The 25263-nt window shown below is 34.5% G+C and overlaps 5 protein-coding genes and 1 long non-coding RNA gene across 8 annotated transcripts; 5 read left to right on the plus strand and 1 right to left on the minus strand.

The window, feature by feature from the left end:
- Positions 1 to 85: 85 nt before the first annotated feature.
- Positions 86 to 4200, minus strand: LOC120134291 (hornerin-like). Its single transcript, XM_039150739.1, has 4 exons — positions 4139 to 4200; positions 2494 to 4055; positions 186 to 1351; positions 86 to 91 (listed from the first exon to the last, which is right to left on the minus strand). The coding sequence occupies exons 1-4, from the start codon at positions 4198 to 4200 to the stop codon at positions 86 to 88; spliced, it is 2796 nt and encodes a 931-aa protein (XP_039006670.1).
- A 1062-nt stretch (positions 4201 to 5262) lies between these two features.
- On the plus strand, positions 5263 to 5830 carry LOC120134374. Its single transcript, XR_005517165.1, has 2 exons — positions 5263 to 5298; positions 5521 to 5830. It is a non-coding gene; the product is annotated as an uncharacterized LOC120134374 (long non-coding RNA).
- A 3355-nt stretch (positions 5831 to 9185) lies between these two features.
- LOC120134017 (GRIP and coiled-coil domain-containing protein 2-like) lies at positions 9186 to 13071 on the plus strand. 2 transcript variants are annotated; one of them, XM_039150497.1, is made up of 4 exons: positions 9186 to 9350; positions 9465 to 9737; positions 9815 to 12676; positions 12811 to 13071. In XM_039150497.1, the coding sequence occupies exons 1-4, from the start codon at positions 9285 to 9287 to the stop codon at positions 12868 to 12870; spliced, it is 3261 nt and encodes a 1086-aa protein (XP_039006428.1). In that variant the 5' UTR covers positions 9186 to 9284; the 3' UTR covers positions 12871 to 13071. The 2 variants fall into 2 exon arrangements, with proteins under 2 accessions (XP_039006428.1, XP_039006429.1); XM_039150498.1 differs by having other exon boundaries at positions 9465 to 9725; positions 12811 to 13070.
- A 42-nt stretch (positions 13072 to 13113) lies between these two features.
- On the plus strand, positions 13114 to 14646 carry LOC120134018 (tropomyosin-like). Of its 2 annotated transcripts, XM_039150500.1 has the most exons (3): positions 13114 to 13966; positions 13997 to 14339; positions 14430 to 14644. In XM_039150500.1, the coding sequence occupies exons 1-3, from the start codon at positions 13247 to 13249 to the stop codon at positions 14612 to 14614; spliced, it is 1248 nt and encodes a 415-aa protein (XP_039006431.1). In that variant the 5' UTR covers positions 13114 to 13246; the 3' UTR covers positions 14615 to 14644. The 2 variants fall into 2 exon arrangements, with proteins under 2 accessions (XP_039006431.1, XP_039006430.1); XM_039150499.1 differs by having other exon boundaries at positions 13114 to 14339; positions 14430 to 14646.
- Positions 14647 to 14675: 29 nt separating this feature from the next.
- LOC120134019 lies at positions 14676 to 16801 on the plus strand. The gene is made up of 5 exons (XM_039150501.1): positions 14676 to 15060; positions 15953 to 16100; positions 16199 to 16280; positions 16408 to 16596; positions 16641 to 16801. Exons 1-4 carry the CDS (start codon positions 14704 to 14706, stop codon positions 16508 to 16510), a joined length of 690 nt encoding a protein of 229 aa, XP_039006432.1. The 5' UTR covers positions 14676 to 14703; the 3' UTR covers positions 16511 to 16596; positions 16641 to 16801.
- Positions 16802 to 18120: 1319 nt separating this feature from the next.
- LOC120134699 (very-long-chain 3-oxoacyl-CoA reductase 1-like) lies at positions 18121 to 21038 on the plus strand. The gene is made up of 3 exons (XM_039151140.1): positions 18121 to 18884; positions 18971 to 19040; positions 20534 to 21038. Exons 1-3 carry the CDS (start codon positions 18247 to 18249, stop codon positions 20786 to 20788), a joined length of 963 nt encoding a protein of 320 aa, XP_039007071.1. The 5' UTR covers positions 18121 to 18246; the 3' UTR covers positions 20789 to 21038.
- The last annotated feature ends 4225 nt before the right edge of the window (positions 21039 to 25263 follow it).

Here is a 25263-nt window from a genome sequence, read left to right on the forward strand (position 1 = left end):
TTATGACTTGAACCAGATTGTGAAGATAAGCCAGAACCTTTAGAATTGTTGGAATATGCGGATGAACCATAACTTGTGGAGGAACCTAAAGCTTCAGAACCAGATAAAGAGTGAGAAATGTTAGTAGAATTATAATCCTTAGACTTGTTAAAATCCGAATAAGTGCCAAAACCTTTAGAAGAAACGAAATGTGAGGATGAACCTGAAGCTGAACTTGAATGTGAGGAAGATGAAGAGCCATGACTCGTAGAACCAGCTTGAGCTACAGAACTGGAATGTGAGGATGAGCCAAAACCCTTAGAATCACTAGAAGCTGATGATAAACCAGAACTTGTAAAGGAATTCGAAGCCCTAGAACCTAATGAAGACTGAGAAATCCTAGTATAATCGAAATCCTTTGAACCTGTAGAAGCGTCAAAACCTTTTGAATTCCCTTTTGAAGTCGTAGCAGAATCAATATTCTTAGACTTGTTAGAATCCGCAGAAGAGCCAAAACCTTTAGAAGAAGCAGAATGTGAGGATGATCCTAAAGCTGAACTTAAATATGAGAAAGTTGAAGAGCCATGACTTATAGCACCAGCTCGAGTTGCAGAATTGGAATATGAGGATGAGCCAAAACCCTTAGAATCGCTAGAAGCTGATGATGAACCAGAACCTGCAAAGGAATTAGAAGCCCCAGAACATAATGAACACTGAGAAGTCTTAGTAGAATCATAATCTTTTGAGTTATTTGAATCTGTGGAAGAGTCAGAACCTTTAGAAGTTGTAGCAAAATCGGAATCCTTAGACTTATTTGAGTCGGCTGAAGAGCTAAAACCTTTAGAAAAAGCGGAATGTGAAAATGAATTGGAATGTGATGATGATCCTGAAGCTGAACTTGAATGTGATAAAGATAAAGAGCCATGACTCGTAGCACCAGTGTGAGTTACGGAACTGGTATACGATGGTGTCCCAAAACCCTTAGAATCACTAGAAGCTGATGATAAACCAGAACTTTGAGAGAAATTTGAAGCCCCAGAACCTACTAAAGATTGGTAAGTATCTGTAGAACCATAATCCTTTGAGTTGTTTGAATCTATTGAAGACCCATAACCTTCAGAAGAAGCTGAATGTGAAAATAAATTGGAATGTGAGGATGATCCTGAAGCAGAACTTGAATGTAAGAAAGATGAAGAGCCATGACTCATAGCACCATCGTGAGTTCCGGAACTAGAATGTGAGGATGAGTCAGAAACCTTAGAATTACTAGAAGCTAATGATGAACCAGAACTTGTAGAAGAATGTGAAGCCACAAAACCTAATGGAGATGGGGAAGTCTCAGTAAAACCGGAATCCTCTGAATTGTTTGAACCTATGGAAGAGTTCGAACCTTTATAAGTTGTAGCGGAATTAAAATCTGTTGAGTTAATCGATTGACAGAATTGGCCAAGAGGGGGGTGAATTGGCAATAAAAATTTTGGTTGAAGCTTTTGCAGAAAATTGAAAGAAATTGCACAGCGATTTAGAGTGGTTCGACTTTATCAACCAAAGTCTACGTCCACTACCTTAGCTATCCACACTAAGGATTTTCCAACAAATTCACTAATTTGTTCTTTCTTTTGAGGCCAAAGAGATAACCTTACAACTCTCTCAAGAATATACCCCAATTCTTGAGAACACTCTTTTCTCAAAGAGAAATACAAATTTGCAAACTTACAAGAAAAACCTCACAAGGCAAATATGTTTGCACAATTCTAGAACAAAGAAAGAATACTCAAGAATAAATACAATTGAGCACAATAAGTGTTCTTGAAAGCAAAATGAATATTGAATGAAAAATAGGCTTGAAATGCTCAAACTTGAGGTTTGATGCTTTTTCTTTGATTCTCTCTTGATTCTAGTTGCTTGATGTTTCTTGTTATTGATCAATGGCTTCTAAGCTTGCTTAAATACATCTTGAATCACTTCTGAACGTTGGGGATGATTAGAGAAGATACTATAGCCGTTTTAGTGTGAAAACAATTAATAAAATAGCTTGGAGTGTGGGGGGAATCGGTACCCCCTATGGGGAATCGGTTCCCTAAGTGTAAAATTCAAATATTTCGACCGTTATACAAGGGGGGAATCAGTACCCCTGGGGGAGAATCGGTTCCCTCCGAGCATACTGGAATTCTCGGAGCCAAACCATGAAGGGGGAATCGGTACCCCCTTGGGGGGAATCGGTTCCCTCTGAGCAATCTAGAATTTTTGGCTTTGAAATGGTTCGAAATACTTTGTAAAATTATTTTGAAATTGTTTTAAGATTAAAACTTAATTTTACACTTGAGTAAGGATTAAAAATGATTTTTGAAAGATTTGGAGTAATGTTTTGAAATTCGAATAGTTATATCGAATATACTTAGAAAATCATTTGGAAAATCTTAAAATTTATTTAACTTAATTTGTTATATCGAAATATCAAAATGTTTTCAACAAAATCATTAGACTTGTTAGAATTTGTTAAAAAGCCAGAACCCTCAAAAGAAGCAGAATGTGAAAATGAACCGGAATGTGAGGATGATCCTAAAGCTAAACCTGAATGTGAGAAAGATGAAGAGCCATGACTTGTAGTACCAACATGAGTTGTCGAACTGGAATGTGAGGATATTCCTGAACCCTTAGATTCACTAGAAGCTAATGATGAACCAGATCTTGCAGAGGAATTCGAAGCCCCAAAACCTAATGAAGACTGGGAAGTCTTAGCAGAACCGGAATCCTTTGAATTGTTTGAATCCAAGGAAGACCCATAACCTTTAGACATCGTAGCAAAATTGGAATCATTAGACTTGTTAGAATCCGCGGAAGAGCCAAAACCTTCAGAAGAAGCGTTATGTAAAACTGAATCGGAATGTGAGGATAATCCTGAAGCTGAACTTGAATGTGAGAAAGATGAAGAACCATGACTCGTAGCACCAGCGTGAGTTGCAGAACTAAAATATGAAGATGAGCCAAAACCATTAAAATTGCTAGAAGCCGATGATGAGCCAGAACCTTCAGAGGAATTTGTAGCCCCAAAACCTGATGAAGACTGGGAAGTCCCTGTAGAATTGGAATCTTTTGACTTGTTTAAATCTACGGAAGAGTAAAAACCTTTAGACATCATAGCAGAACCAGAACCGTTTGACTTGTTAAAATCCGTGAAAGAGCCAGAACCTTCAGAAGAAGCGAAATGTGAGGATGATCCTGAAGCTAAACTTGAACGTGAGAAAGATGAAGAGCCATGACTCGTAGCACCAATGTGAGTTTCAGAAATGGAATTTGAGGATAAGCCAGAACCCTTAGAATCGTTAGAAGTTGATGATGAACCAGAACTTTTAGAGGAATTTGTTTCCCCAGAACCTAGTGGAAACTGGGAATTTGTTCCTGTAGAATTGGAATGTGAGAACGATGAAGAGCCATGACTTGTAGCACTAACGTGAGTTGCGGAGCTAGATCGTGAGGATGAGCCAAAATCCTTAGAACCGTTAGAAGCTGATGATGAACTAGAAGTCGTAGAGGAATTCAAAGCCTCAGAACCTAATGAAGACTGGGAAGTCTCAGTAGAACCGGAATCCTTTGAATTATTTGAATGTGAGGAAGATCCAGAACCTTTAGACATCGTAGCAGAATCGAAATTCTTGGACTTGTTAGAATCTGCTGAAGAGCCAAAACCGTCAGAAGGCACATTATGTAAAAATGAACTAGAATGTGAGGATGATCCTGAAGCTGAACTTGAATGTGAGAAAGATGAAGAGCCATGACCCGTAGCACCAGCGCGAGTTGCAGAACTTACATGTAAGGATGAGCCAGAACCCTTAGAATCGTTAGAAATTAATGATGAACCAGAACTTTCAAAGGAATCTGCTAACCCGGAACCTAATGAAGATCGGGAAGTCCCTATAGAATTGGAATCCTTTGAATTGTTTGAATCTATAGAAGAGTCAGAACCTTTAGAATTCGTAGCAGAATTGGAATCATTAGACTTGTTAGAATCCACGGAAGAGCCAGAACCTTCAAAAGAAGCAGAATGATTAAAAGAAGCAGAATGTGAAGCTGAACTAGAATGTAAATATAAGTTAGAAGCTGAACTTGAATGTGAGAAAGATGAAGAGCCATGACCCGTAATACCACCTTGATTTGCTGAACGGAATTGTGAAGATTCACCAGAACCCTTAGAATCATTAGAATCTGTAGTAGTGCCATAACCTCCAACAAAACCAGAATGATGAAAAGAAGCAGAATGTGAAGTTGAACTAGAATGTGAGGTTGAGTTAGAAGATGAACTTGAATGTGAGAAAGATGCAGAGCTATGACCCGTAGCACCACCTTGATTTGTAGAATCAGATTGTGAGGGTTCGCCAGAACCCTTAGAAACCCCGGAACCTGATGAAAAAGTAGAATTTGTAGAGGAACCAGAAGCCCCGAAACTTGATGAAGACTTAGAATTCACAGCAGAACCTGAACCATTAGAGTCATCAGAATCTACAGTAGTTCCCGAAACTTTAATAGAACCAGAATGATTAAAATAAGTGGAATGTGAAGTTGAATTGGAATGCGAGGATGAGTTAGAAGCTGAACTTGAATGTGAGAATGATGAAAAGCCATGACCCGTAATACCACCTTGATTTGTTGAATTGGATTGTGAAGATTCGCTAGAACCCTTTGAAGCATTAAAATTAGCAGTAGTGCCAGAACCTTCAATAGAACCGGAATGATGAAAAGAAGCGGAATGTGAAGCTGAACTAGAATGTGAAGATGAGCCAGAAAGTGAACTTGAATGTGAAAAAGATGCAGAGCTATGACCCATAGCACCACCTTGATTTCCAGAATTGAATTGTGAGGATTCTTTGGGACCCTTAGAAACCTCAGAACCTGATGAAGAATCAGAACTTGTAGAGGAACCAGAAGTCCCAGTACTTGATGAAGAATTAGAAGTCACAACAGAACCTGAACCTTTAGAATCATCAGAATCTGCAGCAGTTCCAGAACCTTTAATAGACCCAGAGTGATTAAAAGAAGCAGAATGTGAAGCTGAACTAGAATGTGAGGATGAGCTAGATGCTGAACTTGAATGTGAGAAAGATAAAGAGCTATGACCCGTAGCACCACCTTTATTTGCAGAATTGGATTGTGAGGATTGTCCAGAACCCTTAGAAACCCCAGAATTATTAAAAGTCACAGCAGAACTTGTACCTTCAGAATTATTAGAATCTGCAGTGGTTCCAGAACCTTTAATAGAACCAGAGTGATGAAAAGAAGCTGAATGTGAAGCTGAGGATAAGCTAGAAGCTGAACTTGAATGTGAAAAAGATGCAGAGCTATGACCTGTGGCACCACCTTGATTTGCAGAACTAGGTTGTGAGGATTCTTCAGAACCCTTAGAAACCCCAGAACTTGTAGAGGAGCCGGAGGCCCCGGAACCTGATGAAGACTTAGAAGTCACAGCAGAACCTAAACCTTCAGAATCATTAGAATATGCAGTAGCGTCAGAACCTTTAAAAGAACCAGAGTGATTAAAAGAAGCTGAATGTGAGCTAGAAGCCGAACTTGAATGTGAGAAAGATGCAGAGCTATGACCCGTAGCACCACCTTGATTTGTAGAATTGGGTTTTGAGGATTCGTCGGAACCCTTAGAAACCCCAGATTTTATAGAGGAACCGGAATCCCCAGAACTTGTTGAAGACTTAGAAGTCACACCAGGACCTGAACCTTTAGAATCATTAGAATCTGTAGTAGTGCCAGAACCTTCAATAGTACCAGAATGATGAAAAGAAGCAGAATGTGAAGCTGAAGTAGAATGTGAGGATGCACCAGAAGCCGAACTTGAATGTGATACAGAAGAAGAAGAGCCTTGGCCATCGTCATGTTTTGCCGAAAAGGATTGTGAACCCGAAAAAGAGTGGGAAGCTGCAGCAGAACTTGAATGTGAGAAAGAACCAGAATGTGAACATGAACCAGAATTCAACTTTACAGGAAGTGGATCAGAGATGCCCGGAGTCGAGTTCACATCCTGAAAATGTGCGAAGGAGAATGACAATGATAAGTAGAAAGCAATAAATAATGCCTGAAAGACGTGCTTTAAAATCATCGTCTTGTTTTTATATGTGTTTAAATGACGATGTTTATTTATTTTTATTTTTTCTTGCTTTAAGTTTATGTGTATTCAGAGTCTTTTACACGTATCGTTCCTGCTTAATATAGTGTATATGGAAGGGGTAATGCATGGAGTGTCATTAGTTTTAGGAGAACGTCGAGTTCTCTAGTTGTTTCAGGAGTTTGTGGTTTAGCAATTTTTATTCTTTGTTTTTTCCTTCGAATAAAAATAATGATAGTAATGATTATAATAATAATGATGATGTAAGAGAATATCAAATTCTTTTATTATTAAATTATCTTATTATTATAATTATTATTAAAATTATAAATACAACCCTTATTAAAAATCAAACTTATTTTACTTGATTTATGAAATTCATAATTCTTACTATGACTTAAAGTAATATATTGGATCATTGTATTAAATTCTTAGCATTTACATATGTTATCAAAGTTTTATTAAAAAAATGAAACAGCAAGAGAATACTTTTAATATATTGGGTGCATATATCGTTATATGTGAATAGCCTTAAATATTATTTTCATGACTAAGATATATGTAGTTTAAAATAATTTTATATATACCATAACTTTGAGTTAATTGTACAAAATATTTTTAAACTATAATTCTAATTTTTAAATTAATTTTAAACTTTAAAATATTTTATTTCCATTTTTACAATATCGTATCAATAAGATTTTTATGCGTTCTCCTATTACTTAGACATTATTACCGACACGGGTTCTAACAAAATGATGACATCTTTAATTGAGAATTAATATTTTAATAATAATCAATCTTAGTATTACAAATAACATTTAATATATAAAATATTCAATTAATCACATCACAAATATATTAGGAGTGTGTGGATCTCTCTCCCTAAATGATACTAATAAATATTTATATTTGAGGTTAATACGTGGTTAAACCGAATTTATTTTTTAAATGTTTTAATAACAACTATGTTAATTGAATAAAAAATTATTTTATAAATATTTTTTTATATAGGATATGAGCGGAATCAATAAAATATAAATATATTAATATTTTTTCTTCGTCATCTTTACACATAATTATTGTAGAATGAATTAGAATTCTTAAACTTGTTAGAATGCACAAATTTTCTTTCTTTTTTCCATTTTCTTTTCTTTTGTTTTTTTTTTCATTGTCGACATATTTTTTTTTGTCGACAATCCTTTTTCATCTCTATTACTCTCTCATTCTCTCTTTTCTTCCCTATCTACACCTCCTTTTTATGAGTCTTTTTTTTATATTGTTATTTTTTTCTCTTCTATTAGTTTGTTCAGCCTCCCATCTTTTCCATTCATCTTTGTCGCTCTAATAATTCAAAAATGTGATTTTCTTCGACAAATCTAAAAAATAAGAATTTATTGAATGTTTTGTTCATTGGTGACAATAATTTATCCATACTATTTCTCTATTTATTCTAGTCGCTTCAGTAAAAAACACAATTTCGGCTTCCTCCTCGAATAAATATTGGGAATTGTGGTTCGGTTGTAATAGAAATTTTTTTAAAGTGGTTATTTTGTTGCTTATTTTCTTCTTTTATAGTTTATTTTCTTTGTTGTTTCTATTTTGTTTTTTATTCTTGGATTAATTTAGATTTCCCTGTTGGGAGTTTGTTTCTTGAGGTGTCACATGTACGTTCATCTTGTAATAAAAACGTATACATTAATAGTCCAATTTTATGTTTTGTTCATGCTTCGAGTTGAGGTAAGATCCATATCATTATTCTTCGGACATTGAACGTTTATTTGTAACATTCTAAAATCGAATTGTGATATACGATGAGCCTAAGATGTTGTATTGGACCACCAAAATGATTATCAACTTTAAAACCTTTAAGTATTCAGACCAAATACATCAAATGCTTTCAAAATTCACATACTAAATAAAACAAATACATAAATAAAGTAAAAACGTTTATACAAATTCGAATCTCCAAGATATAATATGATCTGAAACGTAATACATCAAAATAATAGTAGAATTAAAAGCAGAAATATCAATAAGATGTTAGGAGTGCAAATATCCATATTAAAGTAAATTGAATATTGTACTTTAAATAGAAGGTACTGGAAATCGCTCGTCGACAGTGCTACTTTAACTGATATTTGATAAACTAACATGCAAATAAAAACATGTGAATGTTGAACTTTATAAGTTCAATGACATTTTTATTTTACTATACTTTATGTACTTTATAAATATAAGCATGCAACACAAGTATAAATAAAAAGACACGAATCCAAAAAAATTCCTCTATTTTTTTTATCACTTCATATATGATTGTTCTTTTTTTTTATAACTATTTTTTTATATACGACATACTAAAAATATTATTGTAAAAAAATTAAATTTTAATTTGGGTCGGAATCATTTAGATCTGAAATGGTTCGAGTTAAAATTATTTTTATATTTGTCATATTTTCAAATAAGGTAAAGTACATTAGATGTGATTGAATTATGTTTAAGCGATTATTGTGGTCACTTAACTTTTAAAAATAATAAAACAATCATTAAATTCATCGAATTATTATAAAATGATTATTAAATTTGTTAAACTATTATAAAATAATGTTAAATTTTATCTAACTATTATAAAATAATCATTAGATTTAAAAAAAATATAATTATTGTAACATTGTAATGACAATTTTGTAAATATTCAATCAATTTAGTGTTTATTTTATAATTTTTAAAAATCTAATAACTAAAATGATCACTTGACCATAACTCAATGTCTTTCCAATTTAATTTGTCCTTTCAAATATGACCCAATTTAGTTGAGATGATATGAACAAGAGAAAAAGGGACATCTTTGGAAATGAATCATTGACAATGGCGAGACTAGACGTTTGCATCTAATTGGAGCCAACCTCGTCGTCATGCATATTCATCAACGAAAAACGACAGCGTAAGGTCAAGAACCAAAACAAAATCATACGAAACAAAAACACAAAAAGAAATTACTTCCTTATGATTTACCGTATGATTTAAATCCAGGTAGAATCCATTTCACACCTTGATTTCGAGGGTTTTTATTAATTTATTTGTTCTTTTGTCTGTTTGGCGTTGGATTTTTCTTTCACATTTGATTAGTGTTGTTGAAGAAGGAACATGTTTTAATTATTATGAATTTATATGATGAGTAGGAGATAGAAAAATGTCTGAATTTCTCGATACAGAAAATTCCGGAGCTGATAATCGACCTCAATCTTTGACTGATCAGGTTCCTTTTTTTTTTACAATTTGTAATCGCAGTTTTGTTTTCCTTTTATTCTTGTCATCGTTGATAGAAAAATCTTTAATTACGGTTTTTTTTTGTTTCCAAAAATCAATTTAGGAAGAGCTGCTTCATGTTGATAGCAGAGAAGATCTGTTTATGGATGCTCCGGATGAGTTGAATGACAATAAGGAAGGTGGAACGCCGAATTCAAAAACGGCGAATGCAAGTCCGAGCGCTGCCTATTTGGAGGAAAAACAGGAGGCAGTAGCTAAACATTTTGATGAAATGCACAATAATGATAGTAATCAATTTTTCAATGAAATAGAGCGCTTGCAAGCTTCCCTCGAGCAGGCAGTTGATGAAAAAGAGAAACTTGAAGTCAAATACAAGGTTTAGTAGATTTGTCCAGATATGGGTCAATAATTTTTATGTTTTCAAAGTGATGCTTAGGGATTTAGTGTATGCAGGGAGAAATGGAGGTGCTCGCAAGGGAGGTTCATATAAAGGATCAAGAGATTGAAGGGCTGAATGCGAAGGTTACGAGCTCTGTAGCTGAAGCTGACAAGGAAGTTTATGCAGAGAAACACTGGAAAAGTGAGGTTGCAATGGAGAGGATTTTGGCTGCTCTTGGGTCAGTTGTTGATCAAGGTGATATTTTAGGTGATTCTGGCAGAGATCAGATTGATCTTGTTGAGAAAAGCAAGTTGGCATTAATCGAGAAGTATAACCAATTTCTTATTGAAGTTAATCAACTTAGGCAGTGTTTGACAAAGGCTGAGTATGATTTTGGTGTGCAGGAGTTTGGGACTGTATTTGTTGCGGCCTGTGATGAGGTATTTGAGTTGAGGAGGAAGGAAGCAGAGCTGATTGAAAAAATGGGTCTTTTGGAAGATGAAAATAGGAAATTGCTTGAACAAGTTGAAAATGAGAAATCAACAGTGGAGATTCTGAATTCGGAGCTTGGAAAAATGAAGACGGAGGTTGAACAGGAAAAGATGAAGCGTGCTAATGCTAAAGAAAAATTGAATTTGGCTGTGACTAAAGGTAAGTCATTGATTCAGCAGCGGGATGTTCTGAAGCAGTCCCTGGCTGATAAAACAGATGAGCTTGATAAATGTCTGGTCGAATTGCGAGAGAAGATTAGTGCCCTAGAGGCTGTTGAATTACATAAGGAAGAGCTGGTGAAAAGTGAAAACTTGGTTGCATCATTGCAAGAATCACTATCGCAAAAGACCTTGACCCTTGAGACATTTGAACACATCCTATCTCATCTTGATGTACCTGAGGAACTCCAATCAGTGGATATTGTTGAAAGAGTTAGATGGCTTGCTAATGAAAGAAATGAATTGAAGGATGTTGCATTGGACTTCTACAGATTGAAAGATACCATTTGTGCAATTGATTTACCTGAAAATATCTCCTTTCCCTATTTAGATTCTCGCTTGGCTTGGCTTAAGGAATGTTTTTACCTAGCTAAAGATGAAATAAATATGTTACAAAATGAATTGTCCAGAACAAAGGAAGTTGCAAGTGATGAGATAGATAAAGTGAGTGCATTAATTTTGACTATACAACAAGAGAAGGACTACATTAAAGAAGAATTTGATCACCTCAGAATTAAAAACGATGAAATTGTTGCAAGGGCAGAAGACATAGCATTGGACAAGGATCATTTAAGTGATTCACTTACAGCAGAACTAACTGAGAAGGATAAAATCCAAAAGGAGTTGGACGATCTCACAAATAAATATGAAAATGTAGTTGAGAAGGTCCATCAGCTTTCATCAGAGAAAGATCAGATGCTTCGGTTGTTGGTAGAGGGTTCCAGAAAAGTGATGGGGGATCAAGATGGGATTGAAGAGACATATTCTAATCTACCCATGTTAATTGATAGGTTCTTAGAGAGGATACAGGAACAAACAAGTCCATCTGTGGAGATTCCTTTTGTGGATACAGAACTATTTGACAAATATCAGTTTCTTTTGCATGTTAGGGATCTGGAATTGATGCTTTATAAGGAATTACTAGAAGAAGATATGATGGTGAGGTCACAACTGAATGATCTGTCGAATCTGTTCAAAGTAACTTCTCAGGAACTTTTTGCATTGAAGGAGGATAATGATATTTTGCAAAAAGATCTAGAACGAGCAGAGGAGAAATCTGGTCTGTTGAGGGAGAAGTTAACAATGGCGGTTAAGAAAGGAAAGGGATTGGTGCAAGAGCGGGAAAACTTGAAAGTTCTTCTGGAGGAAAAGAAGTCGGAAATTGAGAAGCTGAGGCTTGAATTACAACAGGAAGAGTCTAGAGTTGCTGAGTGCACAGGGCAGATCAGTACTTTGTCTGCTGATTTAGAGCGCATCCCCAAGTTGAAGAGCAACATTGCATCCATGAAAGTGGGAAAGGATAAACTTGAGAAGTTCTTGTTCGAGAGCAATAGCAAATTGCAAAGGGTAGTTGAATCTATCGATCGCATTGTTATTCCAGTTGACTCAGCATTTCTAGAGCCTGTAGAGAAGCTAAAGTTGCTTGTCGGGTATATTGATGATTGCCAGACTGCCAAGACACAGACTGAACTAGAGTTGAGGGAAGTAAAGGAAGAGGCTAGCACCCTGGCTAGGAAGTTAGCAGAGGACCAAGCAACTATTGATTTGCTAACTAACAAGTTTGCTGAGGCTTGCGAGGCTAGAAAGTCGCTTGAAGAGGCGTTGTCACTTGCAGAAAATAAAAATTCATTACTAATCAGTGAGAAAGAGGAGGTTCAAGGTAGCAAAGCTGTTTCAGAGATAGAAGTGGAGAAAATGAGAGAGGAAGTTACTTATCAGACCAGCAGACTCACAGAGGCATATAACACTATAAAGTCACTTGAAAATGCACTTTCTCTGTCAGAGGTGACGGTTAATTCACTAACTGAACAAAGCAACAATGCACAGGTGGAAATAACCAACTTGAACAATGAGCTGAAAAGACTGAAACATGAAATCCAGTCCCAGACTAGCCAGCTGACAGAAGGTGGCAAAACCATTAAATCACTAGAAGATGCATTGGTTAAGGCAGAAAATGACTTTTCGGCACTTCTAGACGAAAAACGAACTGCTGATCAGGAGGTATCAACCCTTAATTCCAAACTGAATGCGTGCATGGAGGAGTTGGCTGGTCATCTCAACAATCTTCAAGTGTTTGTCAAAGACCAAAGTTTGTTGTCTACAATGAAGCAATGCTTTGATAGGAACTTGGAGCGCCTTAAGCATTTGGACCTTACCATTAAGAACACAAGGGAGCATTTATTTGACAAGGATTTGGAACTTCTGCAAGGTTACCCCCTCATAGAGGTGATGCAAAATTTTCCTTTTTCTTTAGCTTATTGCCTTCTGGACACTGAATCACCATCTTTCCTCAGTTTCCTGAATGAGTAAAGAATTTGTTGCTCTTTTTAATTGTTTCTCCTTTTTTTTTTTCTTCACAGGATATTGCTAGTCTGCTGAGTCAAATCTTTGATGATACTGATAATACTTTTAAGTATTGAGATGGAGAATTCCGAAGCCAATGCAATAAATGCTGATGATTTTTCATGTTTTAGAAGGTTTACAGAAGTGTTTCAATTGCGAAATAAACTCCTTGCAGATAGGTTTGAAGGTTTTTCGAGCTTCCTGGATGAGTCATTAGCAGCCCTGTTAAGAAAATTACAGGCCACAGAGGATGAGGTGAAAAGTATGACCAAGAAAAAAACAAGAATATGATCAAAAGGAGTTGGAAAATCTCACTAGTAAATATGAAAAAGTAGTTGAGAAGCTCCATCAACTTTCATCGGAGAAAGATCAAATGATCCAGTTATTGGTAGAGGGTTCTGGAATAGTGATGGGGATCAAGAAGGGATTGAAGAGACTTCTTCTAATCTATCCATGTTGATAGATAGGTGCTTAAAGAAGATAACGAAACAAACAAGTGAATCATTGGAGATTCCTTTTGCGGATGCAGAACTTTTTGAAAATTTTCAGAGTCTTCTGTATGTTAGGGATCTGGAGTTGATGCTTTGTGAGGAGATACTGGAAGAAGATATGTTGTTGAGGTCACAACTGAATGATCTGTCAAATCAGTTCCGAGTAACTTCTCAGGAACTCTTTGCTTTGAAGGAGGAGAAAGATGTTCTACAAAAAGATCTTGAACAGTTAGAGGAGAAATCTGGTCTGTTGAGGGAGAAGTTATCAATGGCAGTTAAGATAGGCAAGGGATTGGTTCAAGATCGGGATAAATTGAAAGTTTTTCTGGAGGAAAAGAAGTCGGAAATTGAGAAGCTGAGGCTTGAATTACAACTGGAAGAGTCTAGAGTTGCTGAGTCCACAGGGCAGATCAGTACTTTGTTTGCTGATTTAGAGCGCATCCCAAAGTTGGAGAGAAACCTTGCATCTATGAAAGAGGAAAAGGATCAACTTGAGAAGTTCTTTTTCGAGAGCAATGGCAAATTACAAAGGGTAATTGAATCTATCAATCGCATTGTTCTTCCAGTTGACTCGGCATTACTAGAGCCTGTAGAGAAGCTGAAATTGCTTGCTGGGTACATTGATGATTGTCAGACTTCCAAGATACAGATTGAACAAGAGTTGAGGGAAGTAAAGGAAGAGGCTACCATCCGGGCTGGCAAGTTAGCAAAGGCGAGCATCCTGGCTGGCAAGTTAACAGAGGCCCAATCAACTATGAAATTACTTGAAGACTCATTGGCTATCGCAAAGGATGATTTCTCCCGACTTGCTGAAGAGAAAAAGGAGATGGAAATTGGTAAAAACAATACAGAAATAGAGTTACAGAAAGCAATTGAAGAGAGAGATGTATCCCAAAGCAGGGTTTTGAAGTTGGAGAGTGATGTAGGTGTGTTGGAAGTTTCATGCAGAGAAGCGAGGCTGAAGATAGAGGAATATCAAGCCAAAGAAGACAGATGGAAAGAAAAAGATGCAGAACTTTTGTCATCATACAATAGCTTGTTAATGAAAGAAAAAGGTAAATGTTTCCCTCTCACTTGGTTACTCTTGTGCTCTTGATGTTTAATTGTCAATACTCCATATTAAGTTGATTTTTTTATTGTTGTAGAAGCTGAAGAGCCTCTCCTGTCAGCATCTCAAACAAGAATTTTGTTGAAAAAGTTAAGTGGGATTGAAATTCCTCTTGTGGAGTCCGACAGCCTGGAACCCCATAGCTCTTCTGATATTAAGAAACTGTTTTCTGTTATTGGTAGTTTCACTGATTTGCAGAACCAATTAAATTTGCTATCTTAAAGTGTACGCTTTCAAGACAGAATTTTGAAATTGAGCATCTTAAAGAACAAATTGAAACACGTGTTACGAATAAGCCAGACTTGAAACAGATGAAAACGGAGCTGTTTGAGGTTACATTTGGTTTGGAAAAGATTATCGTTGTCTTGGGAGGTAAAGAGTTTATTGGAGACCAGAATCCTGTTGGTACAAAAACACTTTTGCCTGATTTAGAAAAGCAAGTTAAATCCCTGCTGTTAGAGGCTGAAAATTCAAAATCTAAAGCAGAGGAGCTTGGTACCAAGTTGGCCGGAAGCCAACAAGTCGTGAATGAATCGTCAACTAAGGTTAAGTTGCTTGAAGATTCTATACAGGGTAAGACTGTTCTTCCTGAGAATGTCCAGGAAAGGAGCATCTTTGAAGCACCTTCTGCTTCCACTGGATCAGAAATATCTGAAATTGAAGACCCAGTAAGTAATTATTTAACATGTTTCCAATTAATTCATTTTATTAAATTGATCTTGTCACTGAACTATATGGTTTGATGCATGTAAAATTAGCTTGTTTTGTTTAATTAGCATTTGAGTTATTATTGTTACTTCAATTTTGTAGAATCTAACTGGGTAAGAAGTTCTGAAAACATGCATATAAAATAAAGAGTTGGGATGGTTTTCTTCTTGGAAGATATATTATATGCGTGGCAATTAAAATAGACCTCTGATTTTCTCTTAGCGGCAGGTTCAAAATTTAATCATAAGTATGGTTCTTTAGTTCTAGGGAAATACAATAGATCACTTTTTTGTTAAAGAATCTGCTTCATTATTGCTGTACCATTGCTTTGACAGATTTATTTCTCTGACCTCATGTTCTTATGGCTATATAGTGAAACTTTCATGGGCCTAATCTTTGATCCTTCGCTTCGCTTATATTGTGTGTGTACATATTACTGGAGCATTTTCCAGTGATGTTTGTTGAAATTGCTTCGTTACTGTAGATGAGGATTTGAGCATGATTCCCCATTGTAACTGTGTGCGAATATGGAGGAAGGTGAATTAAGGAAAGCCTTTTGTGCTATGCTTGTTTTACGAAATAGTATGGAAAATATTTGAACTAGTCTGTGGATTCAGTGAAAGATATCATGTAACTTCTTGTACTGTCAAATAAGTGCTTAGCTTTACAATGACATTCATCATGTTTCTCCGAAAAAGAAACACTTGTATTTCATAAATTCGAAGCACCACTCTCATTTAAAGTTGAATGTCGGATTTCAATTGCCAATCCCATTCTTCGAGGCTCTTCTGTACATAAAACACTCTTAAACTCTGCTCTTATATTCTCTAATTACCTTAGATGCTTTTTCAGGGATCATATGGAAAGAACACAATGCCTCCTGTGCCCTTAGCTCCGCACGTCCGAAGTATGCGAAAAGGATCAACAGATCATCTTGCACTTAATATTGAACCAGAATCTGTTAGCTTGATCAACAGTGAGGAAACTGATGAGCAGAAAGGTTGGCATTCTCATATATATAGAAAGAATTACATCTAATGAGTACAAGTCTCTGATTTGCGGAACTTAAGCAGATGTCATTTTTGTTCTTTTTGACAGGTCATTTGTTCAAGTCCCTCAACACATCCGGTCTCATCCCAAAGCAAGGAAAGTTGATTGCAGATCCAGTCGATGGATTATGGTAAAATCTCTACCCAAATTATCTCATGGAAAGGGAAATTTTGTTTTCCCCGGAGTGAATATTCAAGTGCTGTCTAATTCTTACCGTATGCATTTGAATGATTTGTACTTGTTTTTGTATGTTACAGGGTATCCAGTGGCCAAGTTCTAAGCAGTCGTCCCAGAGCGAGGCTCGGCCTCATTGCCTACTGTCTTCTCCTACATATATGGCTACTCGGAACCATTTTATAATGAAGTTCGTGAGACCAACAATCCTCTGGTATTCCTATCTGCTTCCACAACGTTGCATCATGGATAAATATGGTAGCCATTCTGTTCGTTCCCATTCTTTTATTTATTTATTTTCTATAAAATCATGGATATATATTTAATATCCGCACTCTCAATTTTAGAATTGTGGAGGATGTAGGGTTCATACTTTTGAAGGCAACAATTGGTGAGTTGTTTCAAGTGAAGCGTTGCACATTATGATAGTTAATAGACTAAAATTAATAGCATATGATATATGTTGTTAACAGTTTTTCTTTTTCTTTTTTCTTTTTTAATTTGTCCTGCTTTTATCAGTTTATGTACAATTGGGTCACCCTAGAATAAAATGTTACAAGCGGAACTTCTCCCCTTCCCCCGCCAATTTTTTTTAAATATTAATTAATATTAAAAAATATTTTTTTTTGAAAAATAAATAAAAAAATTTATCCAGCACTCCTCAAGTAAAAGAAAATTGTATTTATGAAAAATAAAAAATAATTTGACCCGTTTTAATACATTCCTAGTTTCGATAGATAATTTAAATAATCTAAAATATAGAATATGCATAAGATCTAAATCTGATTGGTTTCGATCTAATCTTGTAGAATCGTGCTTTTTTATATAAAAGAAAATAGTATTCGGATCGGGTTGGATGGGTGGAGATTAAATGAAAGTCTGTATTCATACCATGCATTCATACATTAAGATTCATCTTTATTGTATATAGTTTACGTGTATATCTAACATTATTTGTACGTAAACACTTGAGAAAAATATACCCAGTATTCATACATATATTAAGCTTCAACTTCATTGTCTTCATCAACTGAGCTCCACTCGTTTATTATCTCCATCTTCTTAACAAAAATGCAACGAACCCATTAAACCGCCATGTGAAAACGACTGAAAACTCGTACCTGCTAGACACTCTAGAATTCATACGTACACATTAAATTTCATCTGGATCTTTCATATTCATATTTGAATTCGGAGCTAAGAATCAAGCGATTTTAATAGTTAAAGGGATAGTAGGGATGAATTTAGATTCAAATACGATATTTGTAGGTGTGTTTGAGCGTGTTCATTGTCAAATGTTTAAAAGACTTTCGAATAAATATTATATTATAACCATCTTATACAAATCAAATATAAATATATATTAAGAAATATTGATGTGACATATTAAAAAATCAAATTCGTATTTTGAATTTTTAATATGTCACATCAATATTTTTAATATTTATATTAAAAATAAATTAAAATTTTAATAATTTTAATATAATTTTAAAAGCTTAATAATTAAAGTAAAAGTATTCTTAAAAATTCAATACTACTAATATAGTTCATAATAATGATAACAATAATACTAAGTTAAAAAAATCTAATGGAGTTAACTGGTTTATTTTATTTTTTTAAATGAGGGATTTTTTATACTTTTAGCCATAACAATAGTTGAACAGTCAAAACATGAGATGACAAGCTCTCCCAAGTCTCGTATTGAGTAGTTAATTATGGTTGTTTTCAGCTCATCTACTTTATCCACTTATTGTCCTTTTCATTTATAGATAATCAATCCTTTCCAGTTTTCCCCAACTGTTTCTTCATAAAAGGATTGCTAAAGATCCCCCCTTTTTGATTCTGTACACTCTATTTATATTCCCCCTTAGATCTCTCTTGTTATTTTCACACAATTTTCAAATTTTCCCTCGAAATAATCCATGGAAAACTGTTTCTTCGATACTCTCAAGTCTCAACCTTTCTGGGTCATTTTCCTTTTCACTTTGGGTTCTTTATCAATCTTCAAATTCTCATTTGTTTTCCTCAAATGGGTCTGGGTCAATTTCCTCAGACCCGGTAAAAACCTCAAGAAATACGGCTCATGGGGTCTTGTTACCGGTCCAACCGACGGTATAGGCAAAGGTTTCGCCTTTCAGCTGGCGAAGAAAGGGCTTAATCTCGTCTTGGTGGGCCGTAATCCTGATAAACTCATAGATGTGTCCGATTCGATCTTGGCCAAGCATGGCACGATTCAGATCAAGACCGTGGTCGTGGACTTCACTGGCAATCTCGATGAAGGTGTGAAGAAGATTAAAGAAACAATTAAAGGGTTGGATGTTGGTGTTTTGATCAACAATGTTGGCATTTCGTATCCTTATGCTCGATTCTTCCACGAGGTTGACGAGGAGTTGTTGAGGAATTTGATTAAGGTTAATGTTGAAGGCACCACAAAGGTTACTCAAGCTGTTTTGCCTGGGATGGTGAAGAGAAAGAAAGGTGCTATTGTGAATATTGGTTCTGGTGCTGCCATTGTTATACCTTCTGATCCACTATATGCTGTTTATGCTGCTACTAAGGCGTGAGTGTTCTGATATTTACAATGTTAATCGGGGTTTTATTGCTTTTTGGAAGCTGAAGTTGATTGTTTTGGGGGATTTTTTTCAGGTATATTGATCAATTCTCTAGGTGCCTTTATGTTGAATACAAGAACAGTGGGATTGATGTTCAGTGCCAGGTAATGTTTGCTAATATATATATACCAATGGTTTAGTATAGAGTTATAAATGCTAAAGGCATATTCTGTAAAGGTTGAAACTTGAACCGATATTCTAGATATGGATTAGTCTATATCTATGTTACCTGGATTCGGGTGTGAGTGTTAGATACAGGTATGCATTCGACTTAGTGTGATCAGTCTTTTCTATGTTTTTTTTCATGTATTTGGATGATCCTTAGAGGTCATATTGCCATATACGTCTTTGACATATGTTGAGATCCAATTCATTAGTAATTTGTCCATTACTTTCCAATCCATCAACCATTACCACCATATGTGTAGGACCTGCCTATGGATAGTGATGAATGGTGATCAAGTTTGTAATGAATAGTAATGGATGGGAGATTCGCGCGTTTGACACACTTGAGGGTAGAGAAACACAGGTCTAAATATCTTGGCTATGTGTTTTTACTATTTCAAACTTCTATTGGTAGAAGTGCATTGCCACTTTTTCATTTGTTAGAAATTGCAGCTCATAAGTTAAAAGTGGTTCAGTGATGAATTGATGTGTCATCAACAACGAATTACCTCTATATGTAGTATATTACAGTTTGATATTCTATGTGTAAACAATCTAATTTGTGAACGTTCAGCGAAAATGGACTCTTGTTCTGAAATATTGATTTTTACAAATGTGTGTTGGCCATGCATGCTACCCCACTTGTCCTGTTTTTAGAAATTAGGTATATATCATTATCTTGTTTTCTTGTTTCAAAAGGCATTTTTTTAATCTACTTGACCAGAAATGTTGACAAAATTTGATTTGCTAATTTCTTTTGGGAGAAGAAATGATTTACTGTTTTCAACCGTACAATCTTTTCAATCACTTTCACTCTCTTAGGGTGTTAGTATTATGAATATATTAAACGCTGCTTTCACTGCAAGACGATGAGCAAAAAAGCTGATTCAGCATATTTTTATGCGTTTTTTATGATATTAGTTTAGTTCCAGGATTTCATTCATGCTACTCAATTACGTGCAATATTGTCATCAATAGGTCATCAATTTTCACATTAGTATAGCCCCCAAGATCATATTGTTTTCTATATCTTAGGATTTCTTTTCTGAATACTCCTTTCGATTTGAATGGTTCTTAGTATCCCTTTTTTCCGTTCACTCAATCCTTAATTCTCGTGTATGTATTTCTGATGACTCATGTGAATCAGCTTCGTAAATCTTGATGAGATTATTTTCAGTATTGACATCTAAGGTTACATTGTGTTTTATTGTCAAAATAAAAGGGAGGGTTATTGTTAAACCGGGGGCAGGAAGTCTATCCATTTGTATCATCACAAGATAAAAGTTGAACTTCTATGAAGTTGGTGTATTTAGGTCGGTTGACGAAAGCTATAGCTTACAAATATTTTGTCTTAATATTGTTGCAAACATAGAGACCTGCTGGACTCTATGCATCGACATTCTCTAATTGACCAAGGGGTTTCTAAATGCAGGTTCCGTTATACGTGGCAACGAAAATGGCATCAATCAGAAGATCTTCTTTCTTTGTTCCGTCAACAGATGGTTATGCTCGTGCAGCCATGCGCTGGATAGGCTATGAACCTCGTTGCACACCCTACTGGCCCCATTCCATCCTCTGGGGCTTGGCTTATTCACTGCCGGAGAGCATGGTCGATGCATGGCGTTTGCACTTTTGTCTTGGCATTAGAAAGAGGGGACAACTCAAAGATTCTAGGAAGAATGAATGAAAACAACTAGTTGACTCTGGTATGTTTTCCTGTTGATGTAGTTCAAAGATCATTGGGATCAACGTGCATTAGGCTCCTTTCAATCTTTTGAGATGTACCATTTTCTGTTCCTTCTGGCATTGTGACACTTCCATTATGTATTAGGACATGATTTGGTGGAGGATAGGGATGAAGTTATAGATATCTATGAACCCATTTCTGCATGCTCTGCTTTCTAAACTATGAGAAATTGAAATTTCTAGGGATACAACTGCACTCCAACTTTCCTCTATCTATTTCAGCATAATATTATTTAAGGAAGGTAGGATCTTGAATTGTTTATATCGTAGTATTATGAGAATATTCAACAAGAAACCTAATTCAACCAATGTTTTAATGCTTTTATTTTTGTTAATATATTACTTTAATTTCATGAATATGACACCATCCTTCATACATGCAATATTGTCATCAATTTTTATATTAATTTTACAATATTCCATTCTATCAATAGGACATATGTCACCTTCAATACCTTACTTGTAAAGTTTTAAAACTCTATTAATAATGTATTTAATAATTTTTTGTAAAAAAAATGCTTCCTTTATTATTAGGTTGGGTTCGGGTTGAGTGTGCTTTACGTGTGGGCAGTGGACCTACGAGGAAAGTTGGAAAATCCGGCTTTAGCACGAGCTGGAAATAACGTGCCGAAAGCCGCAAGCGCTTGTTCATTGTTTCTTTCTACTATTCTTCTATATATAATGGATTTTATAATTATTATTATATGCACTGATAATAAAAAATATATCTTTTTATAAATAAAACTATACTTATAATAAATAATTCATTCTTTTACTCTTCAATTTTAAAATTTATTATAGAGATATTTGTTACAATTATATAGTTGCTTATAGAAAATTTTCTTTGGTGAACAATATGCAATTAATAATCCAATTGTAATAGGAATTACTATTTGTTTATATTGTGTAAACTTCATTAGTTTTATATAAAAAAATAGGTTATTGAATGAATTTAAATAAATATTTGAAATTAAAAGGTTTTCAATTTAATTTTTATTAAAAATTAAAGCAAAAATATAATACTAATGCATAAGGTTTTAATCTCAATATTTCATTAAATTCGTGTGATGATTATATTTTTAATGTAAAACTAATCAGTTTTATGCAGGGTAAACATATCAGGTCCTATTGTAACAAATTTGAGGGTAAACTATACAAACTATTCTCAATTTTATTCTCATTTTTATTTTGATCACTAAATTTTAAAAATTCTTAATTTTCTCACTTCAATATTAGATATTATTAATTTGGTCACTCATATGTTCTCTCTCTAATTCTACGCTAACTTTTTTTTTAATTAATTTTTTAGTCATATAGACGCCAACTTAGATTTTGACCATAGTTTGTTGTGTCCAACCACTTTACTTCATGTTTAAATCTTCATGTTTCAATCTCTTAAATCAGAATTTGACCTCTATTTTGCTCAAATCCCAAATCCATTACCATTTCGTGACCATTATCCCTAAAACTTCTAGTAGGTTTCAGAAAATAAACCATTCTCACCTACCAATACCACCACTCTCGGCCTCTATTTGAAAACAAATGGTGAGTCACCCAAAACTTAGGGTTCTATCCTTCAGAAAACAAAGAAAAAAAAACTTTCGTTGGAAAAAGGAGAAATTATCGATTAATGTAAGGAAAACATAAAGAAAAATGAAAAAAAAATCTTTGATGGTCGTAGCCTCCATTTGAAGATCTCAATGGTGAAAATATGTAACACCCCCAACCTGTATCCGACCCGGATCCGAGTCCGAGGTGTCACATTGACTTTTCAAACTGTTTCTTTTCGCGAAATGACTAAAGAAAACTTAGCTTCTCGTTTAAATAAAACTGAATAACTTGCATTAATTAAAACATTTAGTTTTACAAAGCCTATCAGAGCATATTCAATACAAATCACCTAGTACATGTCAACTACATTCAATATATCAAATACATAATCGTATCAATTTCTCTTCTGATCTGATCTTTAGCAAGGAGAACTGACGTGTCTTGCTCCTTATTGCGCTATAATCTCCTCGAACCTACGTGTGAAACAATTACACGCTAAGTCGTTGACTTAGTGAGGCATAATATATATATATAATTGAAACTCGATATACTTAACCATGCATGAATATATCATACTATGACATCACATAAAAATCACTCATCTATCTATATAAGCTTTCGTATAATCAAATATATATATATATACACATCACTCATCATTTTCATCATTTAACTTATTTCCCTATCAACATTACGATCATTTATATATTTTAATCATATCCTCTTATACCTAACATTTTAATCAAACAATACACACATTCTCATATTCATATAATACAATTCATATCACACAAAAGTTTATACATTACATGTAATATATTTATTGTTATCTCTTTGTTGGCCCATGTGCACATGTGAGAACCAAAGATATGTGAGTATATAGATGTTGTGCACTATGCTATCACCACAGCTCGTATGGGGTCCCACTAGGGGCATGTGAAATTTATCCTGAAGGTCCACTATGAAATGTCCCGAAGGACCACTATGTCCCGAAGGACCACGTAGAACCCTCGACTCTTGGCATGCCAACTATACCTCTAGCTCTTATGACACATAACATGGGCATTTCCATTTATCATTTCACATATTCATATAAACATATCACATAGGCACATAATCTCATAGCTTCTTTCACATAGCTCACTGTCACATTTTCATATGATCACGTAGTTCATATCTCATAGAGTTCATAACTTTTCTCGTATAATCCCTTATACAATATCACATGTCTTACACTTGAATATCTTATGTTCACAGATATCATATAATTTCTTTAACTTGTAGTTTAAATCACATGTTCTGTCGAAACCTCTTTTTTTTCTAAAAGGTGAAAAAGCAAGATTTTGAAAACCACATTAATTTTTGAATTATATCTTTTAATTTAAAAACAAATGCAATTTAAAAACCTCTCGTTTCGAAAAATTTTGGATTTCTTTTACGATCGAAAAAATACGGTTCAAAGAGTCGCCACCAATATTTGATTAGGGTGTGATTGGGCACCCAAAAATGTTTTGTTATTTTAAATAAAAATTAATTTTAATTAAAACAACAAATTAAGGTATGCGTTACCAAAATCCAAGTTCGGGAGTCGGTTACGTGCGGGGAAGGATTAGCACCCCCACAACGCCCTAAAACGGTACATAGTCGATTAATTAATGTCTTTGCATTGAACTTTACAAATTCAAACTTAATTTGATTTTTTATCCCATAAAAACAAAGATGTAAATTTAAAACATTCAAAAGCACTCAAATAAATTAAATTAAAATTACCGAATCATTTTAGAAAGATAAAGAATGTTCGATTATTTACAAATATCGAGACCAGATCTTAAAAGTTAAAAACAACATTTTCTCGATAAATTTAAATAAACGAACATTTCCTTTTCTTTCGTTCCCAAATTTTAGGTGACGGATCAATTTTTAGGCGTCACTAATGGGATACACTTTTATCTTAAAATCATTAAAAGCGGACCTCAGATCAGTTATGACTGCCCACTTAAAATAATTTTAAATTAAAAGTGTATTACCCTTAATTCAATTATGTATTATGTCGAGTTATGCAAATGCGGTTACCATGTGAATCGTGCAAAAAGGATGTCATGCCAAAATTAATTAAAAAACATTAAAAATATCATACAACGTGACATACAAAAAATTATATACGTATATTTTAATTACAAATTATAAACTATGCCTATTAACATACAATGTACAAATATGACTCAAATATAAAAACAAAAACATAACATGCTAAACTAAAAATTTAAAAAGTATATATACATAAATGTAGTGACTAAATTTAAATGTACAATTCAATATACTACACAAATTCAGACCATTTTAACATGAAGGATAAATAATTCAGACCCTAAATTGCTAATAAACCATAAGCATGCATAGGACTGAAATAAAAGAACATAAAACAACAAATCAAATACATAAACTATACGAAGTACAAACAAATAAACTAAATTGACTAAAAGGAAATGAAGCGTAAATTAAAAATATATATGTATATATCACTAATTAAAACAAGGGTTAAAACGAAAATGCTTAAGTTATGAGGGCCTAAACCTAATCCATCCCTAAGGTCACGGTGGCTAACAATAATTAACCCTAAAGTTTTAATATATAACTTAACTAAAATTAAACCTAATCTAATGTAAACTAAACCTACAACAGACTCCTTTCTCCCCTCACGCTCAATGTCTCTTCTCTCGTCTTCTCAAACAGAGAGTTATGCAACTCTCTATGCCGACCACCATGAAACAAGAACCCTCTCTCTCGCTTCGAGACCCATCGACCGAAGCTTGGCCATCAATCTCCGATGGCCTTCGTTGCAACACTCGGCCACCATACTTTGGT

The sequence above is a fragment of the Hibiscus syriacus genome, unplaced genomic scaffold, assembly GCF_006381635.1.
Source record: "Hibiscus syriacus cultivar Baekdansim isolate YM2019G1 unplaced genomic scaffold, ASM638163v2 tig00110597_pilon, whole genome shotgun sequence".
Taxonomy (NCBI): Eukaryota; Viridiplantae; Streptophyta; class Magnoliopsida; order Malvales; family Malvaceae; genus Hibiscus; species Hibiscus syriacus.

Bases quoted from the DNA above. Each gene is read 5' to 3' on its own strand.
- LOC120134291 (XM_039150739.1), bottom strand. From the start codon at position 4,200: ATGGCACTACTACAGATTCTAATGATTCTAAGGGTTCTGGTGAATCTT. The intron at 4,056-4,138 runs GCAAATCAAGGT...TTTACATTCTAG, and splicing joins AATCTTCACAATTCCGTTCA to TTCAGCTTCACATTCTGCTT. The intron at 1,352-2,493 runs GTTCTGGCTTTT...ACTCTTCCATAG, and splicing joins ACATTCTGCTTCTTTTGAGG to GTTCAAACAATTCAGAGGAT.
- LOC120134017 (XM_039150497.1), top strand. From the start codon at position 9,285: ATGTCTGAATTTCTCGATACAGAAAATTCCGGAGCTGATAATCGACCT. The intron at 9,351-9,464 runs GTTCCTTTTTTT...AAATCAATTTAG, and splicing joins CTCAATCTTTGACTGATCAG to GAAGAGCTGCTTCATGTTGA. The intron at 12,677-12,810 runs GTGATGCAAAAT...TTTTCTTCACAG, and splicing joins AAGGTTACCCCCTCATAGAG to GATATTGCTAGTCTGCTGAG.
- LOC120134018 (XM_039150499.1), top strand. From the start codon at position 13,247: ATGTTGATAGATAGGTGCTTAAAGAAGATAACGAAACAAACAAGTGAA. The intron at 14,340-14,429 runs GTAAATGTTTCC...TTATTGTTGTAG, and splicing joins CTTGTTAATGAAAGAAAAAG to AAGCTGAAGAGCCTCTCCTG.
- LOC120134019 (XM_039150501.1), top strand. From the start codon at position 14,704: ATGAAAACGGAGCTGTTTGAGGTTACATTTGGTTTGGAAAAGATTATC. The intron at 15,061-15,952 runs GTAAGTAATTAT...ATGCTTTTTCAG, and splicing joins TATCTGAAATTGAAGACCCA to GGATCATATGGAAAGAACAC. The intron at 16,101-16,198 runs GTTGGCATTCTC...TCTTTTTGACAG, and splicing joins GGAAACTGATGAGCAGAAAG to GTCATTTGTTCAAGTCCCTC.
- LOC120134699 (XM_039151140.1), top strand. From the start codon at position 18,247: ATGGAAAACTGTTTCTTCGATACTCTCAAGTCTCAACCTTTCTGGGTC. The intron at 18,885-18,970 runs GTGAGTGTTCTG...GATTTTTTTCAG, and splicing joins GTTTATGCTGCTACTAAGGC to GTATATTGATCAATTCTCTA. The intron at 19,041-20,533 runs GTAATGTTTGCT...TTCTAAATGCAG, and splicing joins GGATTGATGTTCAGTGCCAG to GTTCCGTTATACGTGGCAAC.